Here is a 21,095-nt window from a genome sequence, read left to right on the forward strand (position 1 = left end):
AAAAACAAAAAAAACATACAAAAAAGACCTAAAATAAGAATAAGTCAAAAACCGAAAAATGAAAGATGATTTTTTAAAAGTTGATTTACAATGTTTTTTAAAGGTGACATCAGCCATGTAAGCAAAGCCCCATCACTGCCCTTTATTTCTGTTTTACACACACCCACCGCCCATGCAGCCTCCCCAAAACGACGCTTTTCGCCTGACCGAGTTCATTAATGCGTAGAGGAAGGGGAGGAGGTGGTCAGCTCTTCTTCTACGATGTGCTGAGAGCTGCTGTTTCATTTCACCACCGCCTCCGAGCAGCGCACTCCTTCATCTATCTCTCTTTTCTTTATTATCTCGGATTTTGATGAAAAGTGCCAACATTTTTGATATTTTTTGTACCCGCAGCCTCGCCGGGAAGACTCCACGGGGCGGTAAAGAGAGAAGTTTGAAGCCCAGCTGCTGCTGTTCAGGAGACGGTGTGTCCGAGCTCTCACGACGTCGCTACCTTTAGTTTATTTTTTTTTATTGGGAAGTTATCACCGACTTCAGTGAAGTTTTTTTATATATCTGACCTGAGAGGACTGCACATCCGCCCCGGCATCATGACTCGGAGATCCTGTGCCATTTACGCCACCGGGATCGTGTGCGCTCACCTCCTGATAGTGGGGATCGCCCTGGTCGTGGCTCAAGTCTTCCAAACAATGATCCACAGCCGGTTAAAAAAGGTAAGCTGTGCTTTCTTATTGTAAAAAGAAATCAATTGCTTTTAATGTTTCACTTCCTTTCGCGCTTCTTCCATGTGTCACACTTGAGGGGATTTAAATGTGATCGCATCTGCAGTGGTCAATCATGCGCATTGAGCACCTCACTTCAGGTACATGCACGGTCACAGGATCACCTGGTGTGTCAATTGTCTCAATTTACTTAATGTGTATTTGCTGCAGTGTGCATGCAGCGCGATGAGACTTCATGAATCCGCATGATCCGAGGTTGTGCAGCGTGCAAGTCCCATCACATGCAGCCTCGAGCTTGCATTGATGATTAATCAGCATGTAAACGTAAAAAAAAGTAAAAATAAACCCGTTCGCTCCAGGTAGAAATCCCCTTTAACTCCCATAAGGGGCATTATAACTGTGTGACTCTCAGAGGTGATTTTATCATGACCTTACCCCCTTTTTATGGTATTTCCCATCTCCTATCACATTCCTTGATGATCATAGGAGTCATGACAGGATTCAATTTCTTTTTTTATTGAATGAAATGGAGTATAGAGAAATCAGAAAAAGGCACAGTGTGTTCTCTGCTGCCTGATACCGTAGCTCTTAGATAAATCTGCCCGGCACTGTGACCCGGTGAAACATTTCTGTTGATACAGGCTTGATATACTGACTTTATGAGGGTTGACTATGCTGGGGAGGGTTACCGGTAGTAGTAGTAGTAGTAGTGGTAGTAGTTGTGGAAATCTCAGCCAGCAGGGACATGGTGGGCTGGTAGGGGGGAGGGAGTCTGGAGAAATGGGGGAAGGGAGCTTGGGTGAGTGGACAGGGAAGTCAGGGACTTCCAGTGCTGTATCTGTGGTTAGTTTACATGATGTGCTGAGAGGCGGATGAGTGGCAGACGTCCAACTCTCTCACAGTGAAACGTGCAACCTGTATAATCCAGACAAATCTGCATTAAATTATTATAAAACAATAAGCATACAAAATGTGATATAAAAGCTATCTTAAGCGCAAAACCAGTGACAATACAACATGTGTGTCCTTTTAAATGCATCAGAAATCCCCGTAACCCTGCAGATTCTTGTAAAATTCCTTCACTGGATCCCTGTCCCTGTCCGGGACCTCTGCCAGGGGCCCATAGGGTCCTCTCTTGGCTGTTTTTTAAATAACAAAGTTCAATTTTAATGCTTTTTTTGTGAACTCTTGCACTTGATTTACTTAAAGTGTAAAAGGAATACTACTATGAATAAATTTATTTTTATTATGAATTAGAAAATATTTTAGTGCCCATCTGGCACCTTGTTATGGGCTAAAAGTTGAGTATTTTTTTACAGAATGAACACTAAACAATAAAGAGCCTAAATCAGAAAATTATGTGCAGATTAATGGATAATGGAATTAGTCATAAATTGCAGTCCTTAACACGTCAATTAATTATTGTTATGAGTGCAGATGGTATCAGGGCTAAGTATATAATTCATAATCATGTAACTGTGTGTTTCGTGTGACTGTAGCTTGTATGAATCCCCGAAAAAAAGGTCTTAATTCATTAATGTGTCCTTATAAGTCTAAAATCCAAATAAATGCTGTTTCAAGGGCAAAATTATTGAGAAAATTACGAGTGTCCTTCAAATGCATTAGAAAAAAATTGCAACTCTGGATTGCAACTCTTGAGTTAATTATGTGTAAGTCAGTAAACCAACACATTTTAGCAAGCAAGTTGACCTTTGGAATCAGGCTAAACATTTTTTTTCTGATTTAAATTAACATGGAAAAGTAGTTTGCAGTGACGTGTCTACATTTCTAGGGACTGGTGCCCTAGTTTGGTTAGGGCATGTCGGGGTGAGGGGCGGGGGCAACTGACACCCTAACCCACCCTGCAGACCTCACATTCCTCTTACTGACCCAAAGCCCTGGGATGGATGCTCTGCCCAACTTTAAAATGCCTTTTTTCAAAGTGTACCTTTAGAAAAAAGCTCAGCAAAAAAACCCTCGACGCGCTATTTGTCCAAGTTTGGGACTCACAAACAGCTTCCTCCCTGACACGGTTTTCCCCTCCTGCGGTTAGATTTAGGTCGGGGGCTCATTTGTGTCTCATTCTGAGACACGGCACCGTCCCAGGGGACCCAAATTAAAAAGAGTTGGTCAAAGTTCATCAACGGGGGACACAGTTCTGATTTGGCCGGTGATTACATGAAATGACAGCATAGCTAATCCTCTTTAGCCGCAGTCTGGCCCCGGATATACTGAACTGACTCCAGAAATCTACCTAATCTGATGAATGTGGCTCTCTCTGCAATAATGATGCAGCTGAGTTGTGTGGGACGAGCTACCTCCGGGATACAGACTCTGCATGTCTGCCGAGCTGGGTGTGGAGGGAGGCAGCGTTAAAGCCATGCGAGGAATTTGACAGACTTCTTGGCCTCGGGGGCAAGATTTCTGCCTGCGAGCGCGCAACCTCGTTGTTGTTGTTTCAGTCTCAGCCTATCCCAAGTTGTTCTGCGCTGACAAGAAACTAAAAAAGAAACACCCACTCATGCCACTCCTCCCAGCTCAGTTTGAGACTCCTCAAGGTAGTGTGACTCTCAAGTGTTAGTGAACAAGGTCATGCCAGTAAAACACAGCATGTTTAAGCTCACAGTGACGCACTGCTATTTATGTTTACAATTATGTGCTCTTCCTTTTAACTTTTTGCCTCGTGCTGCTCAAAGCAGGATCTTGTCACACCACTCCCGAGCTGTGCCTGGAGCTGTTTGGCTAAGGACCAGTTCACCTTGTTGAGTTTGAGTCCTTCTGTCTCATTCAGCGTTTCCACTAGCGAATGAATAACAGTATTTTCATCACACTGACAACCCTCTCCACTCTGTCCCTCGCTTGTTTTTCTGTTAGTGACAGATCAAGGTTTGTTTCTGGGAGATAAATGATGTCCATATAACTCAGATGAAGGTCTTTTAGAAGACCTTTGTTCAAGGTGGGCAAACACAGGGATTCATGCAGGCTACAGTCACACATTACGCTGCAGGGGAAGAGCCAAACGAGGCAGAAGCCTGTTTCAAAAGTGACAGTTTGCAGTTTGTTTTTTAAAAGGGAACAAATTAGGTACTTTCCGCTGGGTTGGCATGACGTTTAATGCACGTCCTGAAGCTGCTCATTCACTTCTGTTGAATCACCTGGTTTCACTCCAGCTCTTAATTAAGAGGCACAGTAAATGATCCTGAAGACTCAGGAGAATCCCACTTCTTAAATACACCAAGGTCCATTTTTTTGGAAGTAGATACGCAGCGATGACATTAACCCAACTGATAATTCAGTCCTTAAATTCGACGGGGATGGTTTCTTGGGTTGAATCTGTGATTGTGCAATGCAACATCTGTAATTCTTTATTTTTAGTAATGAAGAAAACAGACATACAAAGAACACTATAGGCTTATAAATGTGCTAAACATGATAGCAACCCCCTCTCGGACTGCACCGAACAGTCAGTTAATTCATTCATTATGATTTGTGTCATTGTAAAGGGAACGTGGTTGGGTTTTGGACTGTGGGTGTGGTGAAATAAGACAATAAGATGTGCAATTTTCATTATTTTACAGCAGGGATATTTAACTAACCTTGTGCAGGGGACATTTTTGCAACATGACAAAATGCATAGGGCCATTAATGATCAAAAATTAATAATGAATATATAAATAATTTGCTCCCACCACTGTTGGGTTCCAGGGAATCCTCTCTGTGACTTTTTTAAAATAAAACAAAGTTCAATTTTGATGCTTTTTTTGTGCACTCTGGCATTTACTCTTTAAGTACAAAAAAATTCCAGTTTGAATCAAGTTATTTTTTTTGGGGGGGGGGGGTAATTGGTCGGCAATCTGGCACCCTGTCATGGGTTGAAAGTTGAGTATTACTGTTTCACGAACTGAACAATGAAGGGCTTAGGTGGCACATTTATTGATAAGGTAATTAGTCAAAAGTTTCCGCCCAGGTCAAATAATTTTTGTTGTATGTCCAAAGTGCATCAGGATCGACTATAGATCATAATCACACATTTGTATGCTATGACCGACTGTAGCCTGCATAAATTCATGGAAAAAGGGCTAATTTGGCTGACTTTGTATTCCTAAATAAGCCAAATTAGCCCTTTTTCCATGCCTTTTTTGGCTCAGCTACAGTGTGTTTGAATCTTCCATTTCCCCTCAGTTGAACCTTCTCACCTTTTTTTCATTCACGCTATCAAAGTGGATATTTTGGTTAGAGCCCTCTGAGATCTAACATGAGTTTTTACAAAGTAACAAAGGAGAGATGATGCAACACAACAAGGTAAACAATTCTATATACAGCAAAACATGTTTGAACATTGGAATTTGAAACCCAAACAGGAAGTACCGGCCACACCTTAACTACATTTTCTCAACGGCGACTGACTGCAGGAAACAATGTATAGCTTCTCTCAAGTGCTCCTCGCTGCACTCAGGGGACAGAGGGTTTTCAGGAACTCGGTATGAAAAAGACACGAGAGGAAGTGGGTCACTTATCCTTTCCCAGGTTTAAAAATACACCTTGAAGATGGAAAAGCTTGCTTATTTCCCCCGATAACAAACACCTTCAGTCAACATGCTGTGAGCTGTGTGTTCTTGGAGGTTGTGCTGTTTTCCTCCACAGCTGAATGATGGTTTTTGGTGCTCATGTTCAGACATGTGGCGGCCCGGCTTTTTGTCACAAAAGGTTAACTGCTGCAACTTTCAAGCTTGTTTTTCTCCACACAATGACAGTGAAAAACATCTGTAGAGTGATACCATCCTCTACTTTTTTTGTGGTTGCGTAATTTGAAAAAGTCACCTGACATGTAGTTTGATGGCTAATGCTGCAGAGAAGCTGTTGTGGTATTATTGGAACACGTAGCTGTGTTGTGTGGGCTGAGTATTACCCCACTGTCACTCTTGCCCAGGCTTGCTGAGGTCAGAGACTGGATGCAGTCTTTGCTGAAAAGATTCTGCCGCTCCTGACTATTTTTTTTTTTTTTTGCGGCTATGAAGGACTTTTCTCTGCTTCCCTCTGGGTTTCTTGGTTTTTGGCCCGGCACCAGCTCCTTGCAGAAAAGCGCCATGTGTGCTCTCAGATGGCACTCATTCAGATCAGTAAAGGGCCTTGAAAGTGGCCAAATGTGAATAAAACATTAGTCTACCAAAAGTGTAAAATCTGAGTGCCAAAAGTCTCCAGACTCATTAAGATTCCCTGCTGCTGTTTTTTTTAATATAATGTGTTTTTTTTGTATTCCTTGTTTTTAGGAAATCACTTTGACAGAGAAGAGCCAAGTGTTTGAATCGTGGAAGAATCCGCCTCCACCTGTTTACATGGAGTATTACTTCTTCAATGTGACCAATGCAGAGGAGTTCTTGGCGGGCGGGAAGGCAGCTGTTAAACAGATCGGACCTTATACTTACAGGTAGGTTAGAGCTTGGAGCTTTGAACCCGTTTTAGCCTGACCTAATCGTTCAGGTTCGGTCCAGAGCAGGCTATAATTTCTCATCCTTCCCTCAGGCTTGAATCGTGTGGGTTTTCACCAATTTTCCCGTTGTTAGAGCGAACTGAATGGCACACTCAGCACCATGAATGTTCACCAGCTAGCTGAAATTCTTTCCACAGCATTTAAATCCGATAGTTTAGAAAATGCCAGGAAAGTGGGGCAAGAAAAAAATCCTTTTAGTATACATACTTAAAAAGTCATGGAAAAGTCTGGAAATTTTGCCCATAAAAATGTGTGGATACCCTGGAGTGCACCCTGTTGCTCAGAGACGCTATTTACAAACACACCTCATGTCATAAGTGTATGTTACCGCACTGAAAAGGCTCAAATTTCTAACAATGTTTTACTCTTTATTTATTTATTTTGTAGTGGACATTTGGGTTTAATCGACTCAGGCCTAAAACCGCTGCCGTGGTTCAGGATGGGTTTGTTTAGAAAATATGCAGGTTCATGGATGGTTGGGCCCCATCAAGCTGTAAATGTGAATAATATATTGTAATGAAAAAGCAACGTGGTTATCATTTTAGCCCTGTCTAATGAATGACATATTACATCGGGTTCTTGTGGGATCTTTTTGTTACTGCTGTGTGAAACAAAACAAAAGACATCTGGACTGACTGTCCTTTCCACACCAGGGAATACAGGCCGCGGGAGAACATAACTTTCCTGGAGAACGGCACCAAGCTTTACGCCCTCAACCCCAAAACTTTTGTGTTTGTGCCGGAGAAGTCAGCCGGTAACCCCGAGGTCGACCTCGTCAGGACCGTCAACATCCCGTTTGTGGTAAGACATTGTGTCTGGACAGGATAATGTTTGTTATTATGACCCGCTGCAGCCTGTAATCTCGTCCTTTACATTTGTGTTTGTGATAGGCATGTGTTTTTTACGATTCCCTTGACACCCTCAATCCCATTGTCCTCAAAGTTTTATTGTGACATCTTGAACATACAAACTACAGTCATGTCAGGCCAAGGCGAACAGGCTGGGAGAACTAATAGGGAGCAATGAGATTTTCCAAGTATTGCAAAAAGAAACTGAGCCAGTATTTTTATTCTCTAACTTTTCCTTTTTTGTTTTCTTCATCAGGCGATCATGAACGAGCTGAACTCCTACTCCTTCCTCCTGCGAACTTTCGTTTCCATGTACGTAAACTCACTGGGCGTTGAAATGTTCATGACGCGCACCGTCCACGAAGTCCTGTGGGGCTTTAAAGACCCTCTCCTGACAAAGGTCCACACCATGAAGCCCGAGGTGGACGAATATTTTGGGCTGATGTGGAAGGTAAGCAGAAAAGTTTTGCTCGCTTTCCTGATGATATTTTTAGAAGCAAGCTTGGCGTTAATGTCGTGCAAAAACCTTACGAGGGCTTTGTTGCGTGTTTGTTGTCAGGGGTTACTGAAACAACAGACACATCCTATGGCAAGAGAAGTGAGATCAGCCACATGCTGATGGAAGACGCTTGTACTTCCTGTTTATAGAGCAACGTCTGCAACTTGGCACAGGCCGTGACAGCAGTAGCCTTGTGATCCTGAGAGCAGCATTTTTGTTCAAATAGAGCTATTAGTCAATTAATTGATCAGCAGCAAATAAACTAATTATTTAAGTCATTTTTCAAGCAAAGATCCAGCCTCTCAAATGTGAGAGTTGGATGCTTTTCTCTGTCATATATAATAAAAAAAAAAGTATATTTGTGTGATTCGGACTGTTGGTCGGACAAAACACGCAATTTAGACATTAAAAAAGACATTAAATTGTGGAAAGTTGAAGCAGAAAAAAGGATTGTTTTTCAATTTGATCACATTTTATAGACAAAACGATTAATTGATTTTTCTTGATGATAATTGGCAGTTTACTTGACAATGAAATAATGTAGTTGCAGCCTCAAACATCAAGAAAACCACTAATTTCTTGTTTTTGTGTTCCTCAGTCAGTGACTAATGGCTCACTGTGTGAGAGTCTGCTGAGAGAAAACACTAAGGGGCATGCTAATGACTAACACAAAGCAGTATTTCTTTCACAATTCCCATCATCCTTTGTCAACACACGTAAACACTGTTTCAGCTGTATCCTTAACAGTTTTCTGTCACAGCAGCTTTCTCTCAACCATGTCTTGTTTTCACAGAAAAATGGCACCCATGAAGGAGAGTTTGTGTTCCACACCGGCGAGGAAAACTACTTGGATTATGGCAAGATAGACACGTGGAACGGCCTGAGGTAAAGAATCATATCAGACAGATTTTTTTCCCCTTTTCCTGCTTTTCTCAATGGTGCACGTGGCTTCTACTTCCGCCCAATCATGATATTCACATTCACCCACAGCTGTTACAAAACCTGCCGCGAAAAGTCCAAGCAGAAAGCCTTTGCCCCCTTCTTTATATAGAACATGATTGCAGAATGAATGTTTGGATACCCGAAGTGACTTTGTACTTTGAGTGAAATCAGCTGGTGGAGGTCGATTCCAGTTGTGGAGGAAGTATTCAGAGCCTTCACTTTTGTTAAAAAACTAATGCAGCAGTTTAAAAGATATCCTATTACAAGTAAAAGTCTTGTATTTATTTAAAAATATTTTATTATTGGCAGAGAAATGTACTTAAAGGTAAAATCCACCTTTTTCCACGTTTATTTGGATGTCTAAATGTAGTCAATTGAAGCAGTAATTCCTCTGTGCGTGCTTTACACAGAGAAAGGTAAGTTTGCAACTGCAAACTTACCTTTCCTGCATCCAGTGCTGTCATTTGACGTGACGGTGGCATAATTGAATAGAGGATGAACTACAGGCTGGATTTCGCCTCCTGGTAGCCAGGCGGCGTGCTCTATATGCCATTGAGGAACAGAGCTTTCTTTTTTTTTTCGATTGTACCGCAGCTAAAAATATGAGTGCAGAGGATGTTATGGATGAGAAGGATACATTTTAAAACTGTCTTGGCTGACTGGGATCTTCAACCATGTTTAATTGAGCCAAAGTATACACCCAAAAGAATGCAGCAGAGAGAAGCCAAGGCTTGCACGAAACACGATCGGGTACATATTGGCACAAAGGTCCAGCTTTCTCGGTCAGGAGTCATTTTTTGCTTCAACTGACTCCATTTAACATAAACATTGATTGGATATAAAAAAGTGGCAAAGTTTCCATGTAAAGAATCAAAAAAAAATGCACTCATACTGCAGGAAAGTGGCCTCTGTGAGTGATGTGATATTCCAAAGAGTCAGAAGATGAATCTGAGATGTTATAATGTTTCAGTATTTTACTGATAAATGGATTAGATTGATCAAATAGTCAACAATGAAAATGATAATTCATTGCAGCCCAACTAGATGCTCATTTTTTGGTTAAATTGTTATTGATACAGTTTATTTTATGAGCTGATCACATGTTTATACAATATAAAATACATGTAGTGGAGTAGAAATGATAGATGCCTCTGATTTGTAGAGGTGTAGGAGTATGAAAGAGCATGAAATAAAAACAGTAGAGGTACCTTGAAAATATACTTTAGTGCAGCACTTGAGTAAATGTCCTTTGTAACACTAATGTCGCCTGTTTTCTTCCTAACCAATAGGGAGATGTCGTGGTGGTCCTCCAATCAGAGCAACATGATCAACGGTACAGACGGCGCGGTCTTCCACCCTCTGATTAACAGGAACGAGCTCCTCTACATCTTTGCTGCTGATCTCTGCAGGTATGCACGTGTTGTTTATGTGGTTGTACATTCGTTTACAGGCAAAGCCTCCCGGCAGGGCGTGGACCAGAACTCCCATTGACATTTAAGTTAGGAAATTGCAGCTGAGTCATTTGCAATGTGCTGATAAGGTTCTGAGTTGTGGTTATTACAACTTGTGATAAGGCTGTCGATAAACTCAAACACACGTGGGGAGAGTCAGGAGCATGTCGGACTTACTTGGGAGGTTTTAAAGAATGATTATACAGGAAATGATAGTGTTGTGCATGACACTTTTTTGCTTTTATAGTCCTAACTGCCACAAGATTTAAGAATAACTGTGTTCACAAGAATCAGGGAGACGATAAACAGAAAACTGGATATCGTTTTAAAGGATGAGCGCAGGACATTAAAATTAGGAGAGATCAGCAGAGACTACAAGTAACGGTGGACGGTATTGTCGTTCAAAGTTAAAATATTTGAACTTTTTGCCATCCACTGCGACAAAATTTGGATCCAGATGTTGCATAGCCTCTTCACACAAGCAAAAAACAAGGGCATTACTTGAATAATTGTAATTTTATAATTATAATTTTATTTAATGTATTTCATTGAATTTTTGTAAATAATTTGGCGTAACCATTGCAACTTATCTTCATGTATGATTTGATTTTGTCTTTCTGTTGGATTATTTGTTTGTTTTTCTGTATTGTATTGTCCTCAAGATTTTTTAGTAAATGTTGTGCCATCGGTAAGTGTCTGTTGCAGTAGTTTTTGTGGTGCTCTGCACTGTTGGCACAAGTTGGCCCTTGTCGACTGTTTCTGAGCATGTTGAACTGTAACTTTTCGAGCAGGAGACTCAGATACGCTGTGCACCTCAGAAACCATCTGTTAAAGTGCAGAGGGGTAATGCACCTAGTTATGCTACAACTGCTGCTAACCTAGCAGCTACAGGAACATGCAAATGAGAGACGACAGGAAAATATTCAGAGAATTATCTCAAAGGAACTATATATATTTATACAATATATATAGTTGGGGGTCCCTACTCTGCTTCTGTTCTAGCTAAGGGGCCCTTGGCCTGAAAAATGTTGAAGACCCCAGATTTAAACTTCTTGATGGAAAAAAATTATGCAGTGTTCCCTAAAGTAGTCCCTGTTTCCTTTCCTCAGGTCTATCCATCTAGCCTACGTGGAAGATGTTGAGGTGAAAGGCATCCAGGCATACCGCTTTGCACCCCCTAATGACGTCCTCATGAGCCCTAAAGACAACCCCACGAACGCGGGCTTCTGTGTGCCAGCTGGAGACTGTCTCGGCACCGGGGTGCTCAAAGTCAGCGTTTGTCGAGAAGGTAATGGACTGCCCTGGTTTCCTTCCACTCTCTCTGCCAGCGAGTCTGACCCAGTTACCCAGTTCCCCCCTCCTGTTTCTAACCCCAAAAAATGTCCTTTCAGTCAGCAGCCTCGTCCCCCTGCCTGGTATCTGACATTCCCAACTGTTTGAGCACGCCAGATTTTTACTCAATACACGGTTCAATGATTAACTGTGCTGTCTCTGTGTGGAGGCTATTGAAGTATTTTATGGTGGTCATTGAGTGGAGTGTGATTGCTCTGATAAGGCTTGACACATGAGGACAGTGTAGTATCACTACAGATATGCTACTGTAACTCCAGGACGCAGCTGTTTGTTGAATTCACAGGCAGATAATTTAAGATTAGTAATTCTTTTCCAACATATACAGTCATAGTGGAAGAAAAACACACCTAAATATATGTGATGATGTGTGTGCTGAAACCTGATTGGCTGTCTACATCTGCTTCTCTGATTCATATAAAGTGAACGCGCCTGATTGGAGGGATTTTTGTGGTGCTTTTATGGGAGCCAATCACGACGGAGCCCTATGTTGTATCATGTGCATAGTGGTTTCTTTCTGAAACTGCCGTGTGGTTAAAAAATCAAATGAGCTGGGTGTGTTTCCTCTATGATCGGTCATAGTTTGTACATAAATGGAAAGAAAAATGTTGAAAAACATCCACTGTGGCAGTTTAGTGCCAAAAAATGATATTGCTTGTGACCCAATTTTTTAAAAATAGTTTCTTTTTTGGCACCAGATTCAATTTGTTTAAATTTGGCTGCTTTTAGGTCACAACATAATTAGTTAAATCAATTAACAAAATATGAAAAATCCAAATAGTTAAAAGAAAAGGTAAAACAAGGGTTTTACTGCTGCAGGAACCCTCATGTTTGTACTTTCAGCTAATCATTATCTGATAATCCTTTATCTATTCTTAACTTTATCTCACTAGCTGCTGGATTATATCAGTTAAAGATATACAGACAGATGACGAATTAAAGGAAAAAAAACAAACAAAGTGTCAGTAAGGTGTTGGGCCACCATGTGTTGCCAGAACAACTTCATTGTGTCTTGACATCGATGCTACAAGTCTGAACTCTGCTGGATGGATAAACACCGTTCTTCCAAAAGATATTCCCTCAGTTGGTGCTTTGATGATGGTGATGGAGAGTGCCGTCTAACACATCGGTCTAAAACTTCCTATTCCTTCCTTAAGTTGGATTAAGTCTTCACTTGCATGTCTTGCGTGCTCATATTTAGGGGTAGGGTGTCCTGATTCTCGTTGGGAAAAAAGGTTAGTGTTTCAGACGCTCACTTAAAACCGAGTGAGAAGTCATTGGTAAGATGGCTGCACAAGCAACAGAAGAAACCCATAATTATGTTTTTTTTGGTTTTTTTTGCTCATTAATTAAAAAAATTAAAATGAAAATAGCCATTGTATTATCTTAAATTAATGCTGTGTCAATGTATCATGGTCCCTTTCTTTATAACAAGCATAATTATTTATATTATATATTTTGTATACATGTTACTATGTCGCCATGCCAACAATAAAGCCACCCTACAGCAAAACAGAGCTGCCGGCATCGACGCTGTAGGAATTGAGCTGTCAGACTTTTCCTTTAATTTGTCACCCATCTGTGCCTGTACATCTGTATCTCTACAAAATACCATCTTTAATCTTATCTCAGGTTTCTTTCATCTTTTAACAGCCCTTGTTGTTTAGAGTCACCTCAGAATACAAACACTCATGTTTATCTCACTTGTTTCCTCCTAGGTGCTCCCATCGTGGTTTCTTTCCCCCACTTTTACCAAGCCGACCCCAAGTACATTAACGCTGTTGAGGGGCTCAGCCCCAACAAGGAGGAACATGAGACGTACCTCGACCTGCAGCCAGTATGACTGATAATTAATATCCTGACAGATGAGAGTCATGTAGAGGAATGTGTGTCGAACCTTGATCTTTAGCTTTACGATCATCTTTATCTAAATTACAAAAGGTGTTTTTGGTTCGTATTGATAGCTCTGTTTGTTTTTGTTTGAACTGAAGGTTCTTGTGTTTTTGTTTTGATCGTACATTTATACAGAGAATTTGCTTTAAAGATATATTTGTTAACTTTTTTAATGCTTAACTCAAATGTAGTTAGAGTGCAAACATAAGCTTGCTGACACATGATGATATTTATAGTTTGAGCATTCTTGTAATATTTTTATAGTTTACCATAAAGGGGAAATATCTGCCTCCTTGAGCTATAAATATATTTATTTCCCACTGGTTAATTCTTTTTTCCTCCAAACTTTATTTATTGCAGTTCTAAACAGATAATAAAAAACAAATGACATGTGGAGCTTTAATTCAGGTTTTAAACAACATAAAAATAAACAGATACAAGAAGAGGAAAAGCTGGAAAAGAAAACATGCTTTAAAAGGCGTTTTGGTCACCAAGAATGTTATTTTAGAAGTTTTATAGTTACATGCCAAACTTAATATAATCAGTATATCAATATGTGATTGTACATTCACATTCTATACAAATATAGTTGTATTTAATTAGTTTAGTTTAGTTTACATTGGTTTTTCTTTCATTATGTAAGAAATATAGAATTAAAAAGTAAAAAGCTGTAAAAAATAATGTATTTTAATCTCTGTGCTTCAGACCACAGGGGTTCCTATTCGTGCCTGCAAGAGAGCTCAGCTCAATATCATCCTGAAAAGAGTCCCAGGCTTCCCGTAAGTCAAACTTTGGCGAACTCTGACACACTTCCCTGTTGCCACACTCGTGTCCTCATTTCGGCCACATATTGAGTCAGATGTCCTCCCTGACCTCCATGTCTCTCTCGCTCTGCTCTTCCAGCAAAACCAAGTTCATCAACGAGACCATTTTCCCCATCATGTTCGTCAATGAGGTGAGGATATTAATCTGTACAATCTGAGACGCACCTTTTCTCATGACTATGAGTGAATCACAAATCAATAATGAACTCTTAACTTTAGACGGCGACTATTGACGATGATTCTGCATCCCAAATGAGGACGCTGCTCCTCATTGTGACTCTTGTGTCAAACTTCCCGTTGCTCATCGTTGGCATGGGCATCATCCTGCTGCTGGTGCTCGTCGTTTTGTTCTGCCGAAATCGCCAAAAGAAGGTAGGACTCCTCCCCCCTCTGTGTTGCGGTGGACTGAACAGTACTATTAATCCACACAGTGTGAAACGTGTGTGCTACCAGCTGACATTAGCTCACAGTGTAAACGTTAATAGATAGTGGTAATATGTGTCATAGTAAATGCTGCAGTTTTTCAAGTGGGTTTTTGCATGGCTAACAGTTTCCACATTGAGCTGCTGCAGGCCTAACCCAAAGCTACGAGCATCTTAACTAACACATTGCATGATTGCTGCACGGCGAAGACGGCATGGGCAGTTTTTCCGACAATTCTGGATCAAATGGTGTTTTTTTTTTTTTTTCATGCTAACAGTCAATGCATCTTTGTATTCTGGACCTTTGAGTCTGTTTACACCTGGTATTAACATGAGTTTTCTGTGATCCAAAGTGGACAGCAGACACATCACCATTCTAACCTTTGTCCATCACCAGTTGACCACTTGTGTTTAGCCTACGTCACTTACACTACAATTATTCCTGTGCCAGAAATTTGCTCCCAAAGCACATGGCGATACCTGCGATGCGGGCCAAGCTGACGTGCAACGAAAGGGCTTGACAATGTGAAAAATTCAAACGGGCCTCACATAAAGATAGCCAATAAAGTTGCAGCACAAACAACCGACAGGAGAGGGCGAAACATTTTATGCAGATTGATTGCGTATAGTGAGGCTGCAATGTTACTACGTCCACACTCTTAGCCCTTTTTTTCATGGAAACGTGCAAGAAGGCCTCAAAAGCTGCTTTTTAAATCTCCTGACAGTTGGTTTCACACAAATCACGTCGTCAAAACGTCACATCTGTCCTGCTGCTGTTCTTTTTACCCATACGTCAATTTGGTCGTTCTGCTATCACGCTGCTGGCATAAAGGCGAGGCAACTCTGCCCCCCCCCGTTCTGCGATCGTACCCAGAATCGCGTGGTGGAAAATTAGCGTAACATTCCCGCATTCAACAGGCAGTGTAAAAGAAGCTAATGCATCTTGGTGACTGTTTACACTTTTATTGAGCGCTGTCCACTTGTGATCAGATCACTCATGTTAATAAACAGGCTCTTGGTTCCATTGTGGTCAGTGCAGCTATGAGCCAGCGTAGTGCTAATGAGCAGCAAAGTGCATCGTACCAGAGTAACCCTGAGAAAAATGTACAGCACATGTTCACCTCTCTTATCTTTAGCAGTACAGGATGTTGATCTGAACTTTGACCGTCACCGCCCTTACATGATTGTAGTTGAGGTTGTTAAATGTTCAGACAGTCACCTGCATCAGGTCAAGGGGAATAATTTGATATTTAGGAAAATATTTGCCTTTGTGCTGAGAATTAGATGAGAAGATTGATATCACTCTTATGTCTGTTAGCTGAAGTCAGAATAGGGTTAGCTTAGCTTAAAGACAGTAAACGGGGAAACAGCTAGTGTGGCTCTGACCTGAAAATTTGTTGTTTTCACTGTTTGTTTTTGTACATTTTGAACAAACAAGATAAAGCATGCTTGTTAGTGTGCTTTAGAGGTGCTAGTATTTGGATATTGTTACCTTTTGGACAGAGTCAGGCTAGCTGTTTCCCTCTGTTTCCAGTCTTTAAACTAAGCTAACCAGCTGCTAGCTGTAGCTTTATATTTAGCATACAGACATGAGGCATCGCTCTCGTTAAGAAAGTGAATATTTACCAAAAACTATTCCTCTGACGTGCACACATGCATCAAAGTTTAGGCTGTTAGCTTAGTGCTGAGAAAATGTTGAAACATGCTTAATTGCAATGTGAAAAGTGTTGTATTAACCATGTTCTAATTTTAATTTTCTGTAACCCCCCTTTTTTCCTTTTCTGTTTTAGAATGAAGTAAAACGTATTGATTTTACTGAAGCTTTTCATTCTTTTACTGTAAGTCTTCATTTTTGCCTTGTTTGCTGTTCTCCTTTTTTAATTTGTTATCCATCACCTCTGATTATTATCATTTTTAATTAACTTTATGGGACATGATATTCCTTTATGAGTTCTCGCCTCACTGTATTAATTCTTTATTTTTGAAGTTAAATGTTTTCTGTGGTGGTTTGTTGATATTTAGATTGACGTGGTTTACTGTGAACATTTCACTTAAAGCATTTATTCACATTTTAATGTCGGTATAAAATATTATTCGGACGCGGTGCCACTTCGATGGTTTTACTAACGCTTTTACTTTTCGGTGCAGACGGTGAAAGACGACACGGCCTACACTCAGGTCAGCGACAAACCCGACGAGCCGTCAGAAACGCAAGCCAACCAGCCGATGAGGAACGGCTCCTACATCGCCATGTCTCCAGTGGAGGCCCAGAAGTGTTGATCGAGGATCCCCTCCCCAAGCGTGGAGCTCAGGAAGGGGGCTGAGGGAGCAGCACAGGGGTGTTACATTACCACGGGCGGGGGTTTGCACACACAGCGGGCTCTTTTTCACTTATTCCTGGGGGTGGTGGGTATGGAAAGGCCCAGTAAACGTTTAGTTGACTAAGACATTGCTCCTCTCACTGAGCCCTCTTATGACTGTCTGTCCTCCTCTACTCTACCTGCTGAGCATGGCCCTCACTGCCTGCCGTACTGCAACACAACAAACTCCCACACTCTGATTCCTCCGTCCTGGTCGTCCTTTGAAGACGAAGGGACTCTGGGCGGCTCGGCCAGGACAAGCCTTTCTTTCTCCGTAATTCTTCTGAGGGAACACGGTAGCATAGCTGTCGCACAAGGATGCATGAGCAGACTGTTCAAAGAGTGTTAGTATTCCCCTGAACAACAGTGGGTGTTGTTACCATCGTATTCTCTCTCCATCAGATGAAACTTCACACCGACAGATTAAAAAAAGCCCCCCTGAATAGGACGAAACTCTGAGCTCCTGCACTCAAGAGGATAAAATGGTTTTGCTAACAAAACTGAACTTAGCATATCCTTTTTGTAAAAAGAAACACTGAGCCAAACTTTTGCCTTTTTTTTTTTCCTAATATGAATTAGTGCACCCACACACTCGCACACACACGGACACAGCACTTCCAGTATCAGATAACAAGTGTGCGTGCACCTTTACATTTCAGTGTCCTGCTTTGATGGACAGCTGTTTTTCTTGATGCAGGCACAGTGTATCCCCTCATCCTCCTCTTTTCCAGAACACTAACATCCAGCTACATTTCCACATCATCACTGTTGAAAGGTGATGACCAGTTAGCTGTGAAATTATTACAGTAGTTTGAAAAACCTCTTTTAGGCTTCATCACAAAACAAAAAGGAGAAAAAAAACAAAACACCCACAGAACTTACAAGGGAGACTTGAACCTGCTTTCTGCCTTACGACGGTTCAGCGTGTTCTTCGTGTTCATACATCGTTCAGATAAGCTGGAAATCTCTTCTGTTGTTATTGTACATCATGTTAAAAGGGGAAATGTTGAGATACCTCTGACCAAAATCCAGCAAGCAGTCCTGCTAGGTGTGCTGAAAGACACTAAACTTTGCTCTGGTGTCGACCGCTCCTGCACGTCTAAACTGTTACTTATTAGAGAAAGCACAATTTGGATTGCTAAAACCAGTCCTCACACAAAGACTACCAGGTTTTTGTCCTATTATTATTATTATTATTATTATATATATATAAATACAGCTGATCTGTCAAAGACACTGTCAAAGTGCCGTGACTATTTGAAAAAAAAAAAAAAAGAAAAAAGTGGAATCATTGGGGTTTTTTGAGGGAGCCCTGCGCACCACTTGCCGCTGTGCAGTCATTCAGTTTGCCAAGGAGCTGTAGGCATTCAGGCAAAAACCGCAGCACACAGCACTTGAATCACTGTTTGTCTTATGTTTCATGTCATTTTTGTGTCCGCCACATTTGTCTCATGTCAATGGGAAGTGAATTTAAGGCCATAATACTGTCAGTGTGGAAAAAATTCCCTGCACTTTGTCTGGAAATTGTGCCCTTTGTATTTCTTTTTTTTTTTTTTTTTTTTGTTTTTGTCCTGTTCATTTCAATGCAGGTGGTCCATTCGTTCAATACATTTCAATGGTTTGTCCTCGCTAGTATTGGTTGTAAAGGATGTTGTAATTGCACATCCATGCCTCTGTGTTACTCGCTTTTCAGCACATGGAGTGTCTTCTTTTGATATACTTTTGTATTTGTTATTGCTGCTAAAATGAAAAAAAAAACAAACAAACAAAAAAACGCCATAACCTATGGACTTGTACAAAACGTGCTCTGCTTCAGGTTGATCCGCAGAGGCTTTTTCTGAAAGGTCTTTCTGTGGCGCCAACCTCCTTTGACACCTGAGCACAAGATGCAAAGCCCAAAGCTTGCTGCCATTTATTGGAATTAGCAGTTACAGTTATCACTATCAACACTTTTTGTAAAGTAATCACACTTAACACACTCGTATTAGCAGATCTTGACCATATTGCGTGTATCGTTGGGGTTTTATTATTGGACAGTTGGAGGTGAGCCACTTCATATGTCAGATTCTGGGATTAATAACACTGTGGTGGAGAGGTTGAAAGTATTAAATCAACTCACTGAAGGCCTTTTTTATTCCACCTACATGCAAGAAACCACCGCCTTGTGCAAACTCCATCCAACTTTTTAAAAAAAACTTGAACCTTAGAGACCTTAATCCTGAGAGTCGTGTATTCGTGTCTGTTCAAACACACACCTGAGCCATCACTCCTCCGCTGTCTGACTTCTACTACTCCGACCTTTGAGTCCAATCCTTCAAGCCTATTGGCTCGTCCCTGCTTGACCAAAGATAACCCACATAGATCTGCCCCGGCGCCGTGTTTACTCTCCTCTGTGATAACGGTCGTGCCACAAAAACCCACCGCCTACATTTCTTTTTTTAAATTGTGCCACCACTTACGTGAAGTATTTGCAGCAGTGTTGCGTATGTGCCTTTTTACATCAAGGCAAGAAAAAAAGAGAGTAATTTCACAAGTTAGTAGTTTAATGGGTATTGCTTTTTTGTCACCTGGTGCAAGAGCAAACAGAAGTAATCAATGCTCTTAGTGAGCAGATCTCAGTATTATGTAAGACAAAGCAATACAGCGTTGTGTAAAATAAATTGTTTTGTAAGAGGCCACACAATATTTATGTTTTTTTCCCCTGAGTTTGTGATTTTTGTTAGTTGTGTAGAAGTATTTTTTTCTGTAGAGTGAATTATTTTTTTTAAATATTCATTTCAATTTTGATTATTTCAATTTGTTAAAAAAAGTGTAAAAAATGGACCAGTATGTGACACTGGGAGCTGTCAGAGATATGTAAAATGTCTGTGAGAGTGTTCATGAATGGTTTAAGATTCGGGTGTTTGAGAACTTGTGTGAGTAAATTTGTGTTCGTGGAGCCGATTTCTGTCAAACTGGAGTGATTTTTGTTTTTTTTTTTACTGGAAGGCTGATTATCTTGATGACCGAGTAAAGTAAAGCGTTGATGCTGTGTAACCTGTCTTGATGAATGAAGCCCTCCTTCAGGGATGAGCACTAGTGCCATACCATCCTTTATTATTATTATTATTATTTCTCCTTGATTTGCTCTTCGGTGTAACAGCCACCTCCCCCCGTTTCGATGTCACTAACAGACATTTCCTCCTGAGATATACTAATTTGTTTTGCTGCTGAAAATGACAATCCTTCTTGTCATGTGAGGTGCAAAATGAATTCAAAGTAATATCCATTTTTAGTTTTGATAATTTACACTGCACAGATGTTTCTACAGTGCTTTTGTAAACATTTATAGTGTATTTGCAAAAAAATAAAAGTTGCAGTCAAGTGCAAAGTTCACATGTTTGTTTGTCTTTTGTCTAACTGTCTAAAACAAAATAATGAATCAGTGTGTGGTAACTGTTAGGGTTAGGCAAACTGGTAGCTGTATGTGTGGTAAGGGATGAGAAATACGAAGAAAATCAAATATCAGGCCATATTTGACCAAATACCTCTATCAATATTGTGTCAATATTCAAGGATTGATTATTAGTGCTATTTTTGATCAAAATCATCATTAATGATATTACGATATTCCAAATCTAAGATAAGTCTCATTGCAGTATAAATGTAATGACATTATATATATATTATATTATATTATATTACATCATCAAGCCCTGTGTAAAGTTGTAGCAAGAAACCCTAAATCCTCATTGTGGAGTTTAATCTCTACTAAATACTTTCTGTTGAAGGTTAAATAGGATACTGATGAATTTATAGCATGTTAATATTTAACTCTGAAAACCAGATGAGTTTGTGTGGTCTGAATCATCGACTTTGAAAGTGAATGTTGAGTACTTCTATTATATGATTAAAAAAGCAAAAACAAAACTAAGCCTAATTTAAAGTTTTTATTTTTTTAGCTTCACAGATTAAAAAAATTAAAGTATCCAACATTTAACAAACTACACGGTTCTCAACCCACATTCATTCATTCAAGTAGATTTTACTAGTAAGATATTTCAATACAATAATTGTAATGTATTTTTAGGAGTATTTTCGGGATATTGTACTTATATTTGTTTTTTTGCAGAGTTTTATTTGTATATTTATATATATATATATATATATATATATATATATATATATATATATATATATATATATATATATATATATATATATATATGAAAACTTATTAAGTATTTTTTACTGGCCCAGTCCTCGCGCGCCCCATCTGACAGGGCAGGGGGACACATTTCAAGGAAACACCTG

General features: G+C 40.2%; 2 protein-coding genes across 3 annotated transcripts in view; both read left to right on the top strand.

Annotated features, from left to right (window-relative positions):
- Positions 1 to 471, top strand: part of LOC121944952 (coiled-coil domain-containing protein 158-like) — a 32,701-nt gene extending 32,230 nt beyond the window's left edge. The window contains exon 24 of the transcript XR_015776384.1: positions 394 to 471. The gene's annotated coding sequence lies outside the window, so the exon portion shown is untranslated. The remainder of the gene's footprint in view (positions 1 to 393) is intronic.
- Positions 206 to 20,177, top strand: scarb2a (scavenger receptor class B, member 2a). 2 transcript variants are annotated; one of them, XM_042487700.2, is made up of 13 exons: positions 206 to 713; positions 5,993 to 6,150; positions 6,867 to 7,014; positions 7,318 to 7,512; positions 8,354 to 8,445; positions 9,792 to 9,911; positions 11,063 to 11,241; positions 13,022 to 13,140; positions 13,902 to 13,975; positions 14,100 to 14,151; positions 14,240 to 14,392; positions 16,233 to 16,280; positions 16,591 to 20,177. In XM_042487700.2, exons 1-13 carry the CDS (start codon positions 591 to 593, stop codon positions 16,720 to 16,722), a joined length of 1,593 nt encoding a protein of 530 aa, XP_042343634.1. In that variant the 5' UTR covers positions 206 to 590; the 3' UTR covers positions 16,723 to 20,177. The 2 variants fall into 2 exon arrangements, with proteins under 2 accessions (XP_042343634.1, XP_042343636.1); XM_042487702.2 differs by lacking the exon at positions 16,233 to 16,280.
- Positions 20,178 to 21,095: the final 918 nt, after the last annotated feature.

This window comes from Plectropomus leopardus, chromosome 4 (genome assembly GCF_026936395.1).
Source record: "Plectropomus leopardus strain MGB_pleo_1.0 chromosome 4, ASM2693639v1, whole genome shotgun sequence".
Classification (NCBI taxonomy): Eukaryota; Metazoa; Chordata; class Actinopteri; order Perciformes; family Serranidae; genus Plectropomus; species Plectropomus leopardus.

What these genes read in the sequence shown, in the direction of transcription:
- scarb2a (XM_042487700.2), top strand. Translation starts at nt 591, where the DNA reads ATGACTCGGAGATCCTGTGCCATTTACGCCACCGGGATCGTGTGCGCT. An exon ending in ATCGGACCTTATACTTACAG is followed by an intron (nt 6,151 to 6,866) that starts GTAGGTTAGAGC and finishes TTTCCACACCAG; the next exon opens with GGAATACAGGCCGCGGGAGA. An exon ending in CCGTCAACATCCCGTTTGTG is followed by an intron (nt 7,015 to 7,317) that starts GTAAGACATTGT and finishes TTTCTTCATCAG; the next exon opens with GCGATCATGAACGAGCTGAA.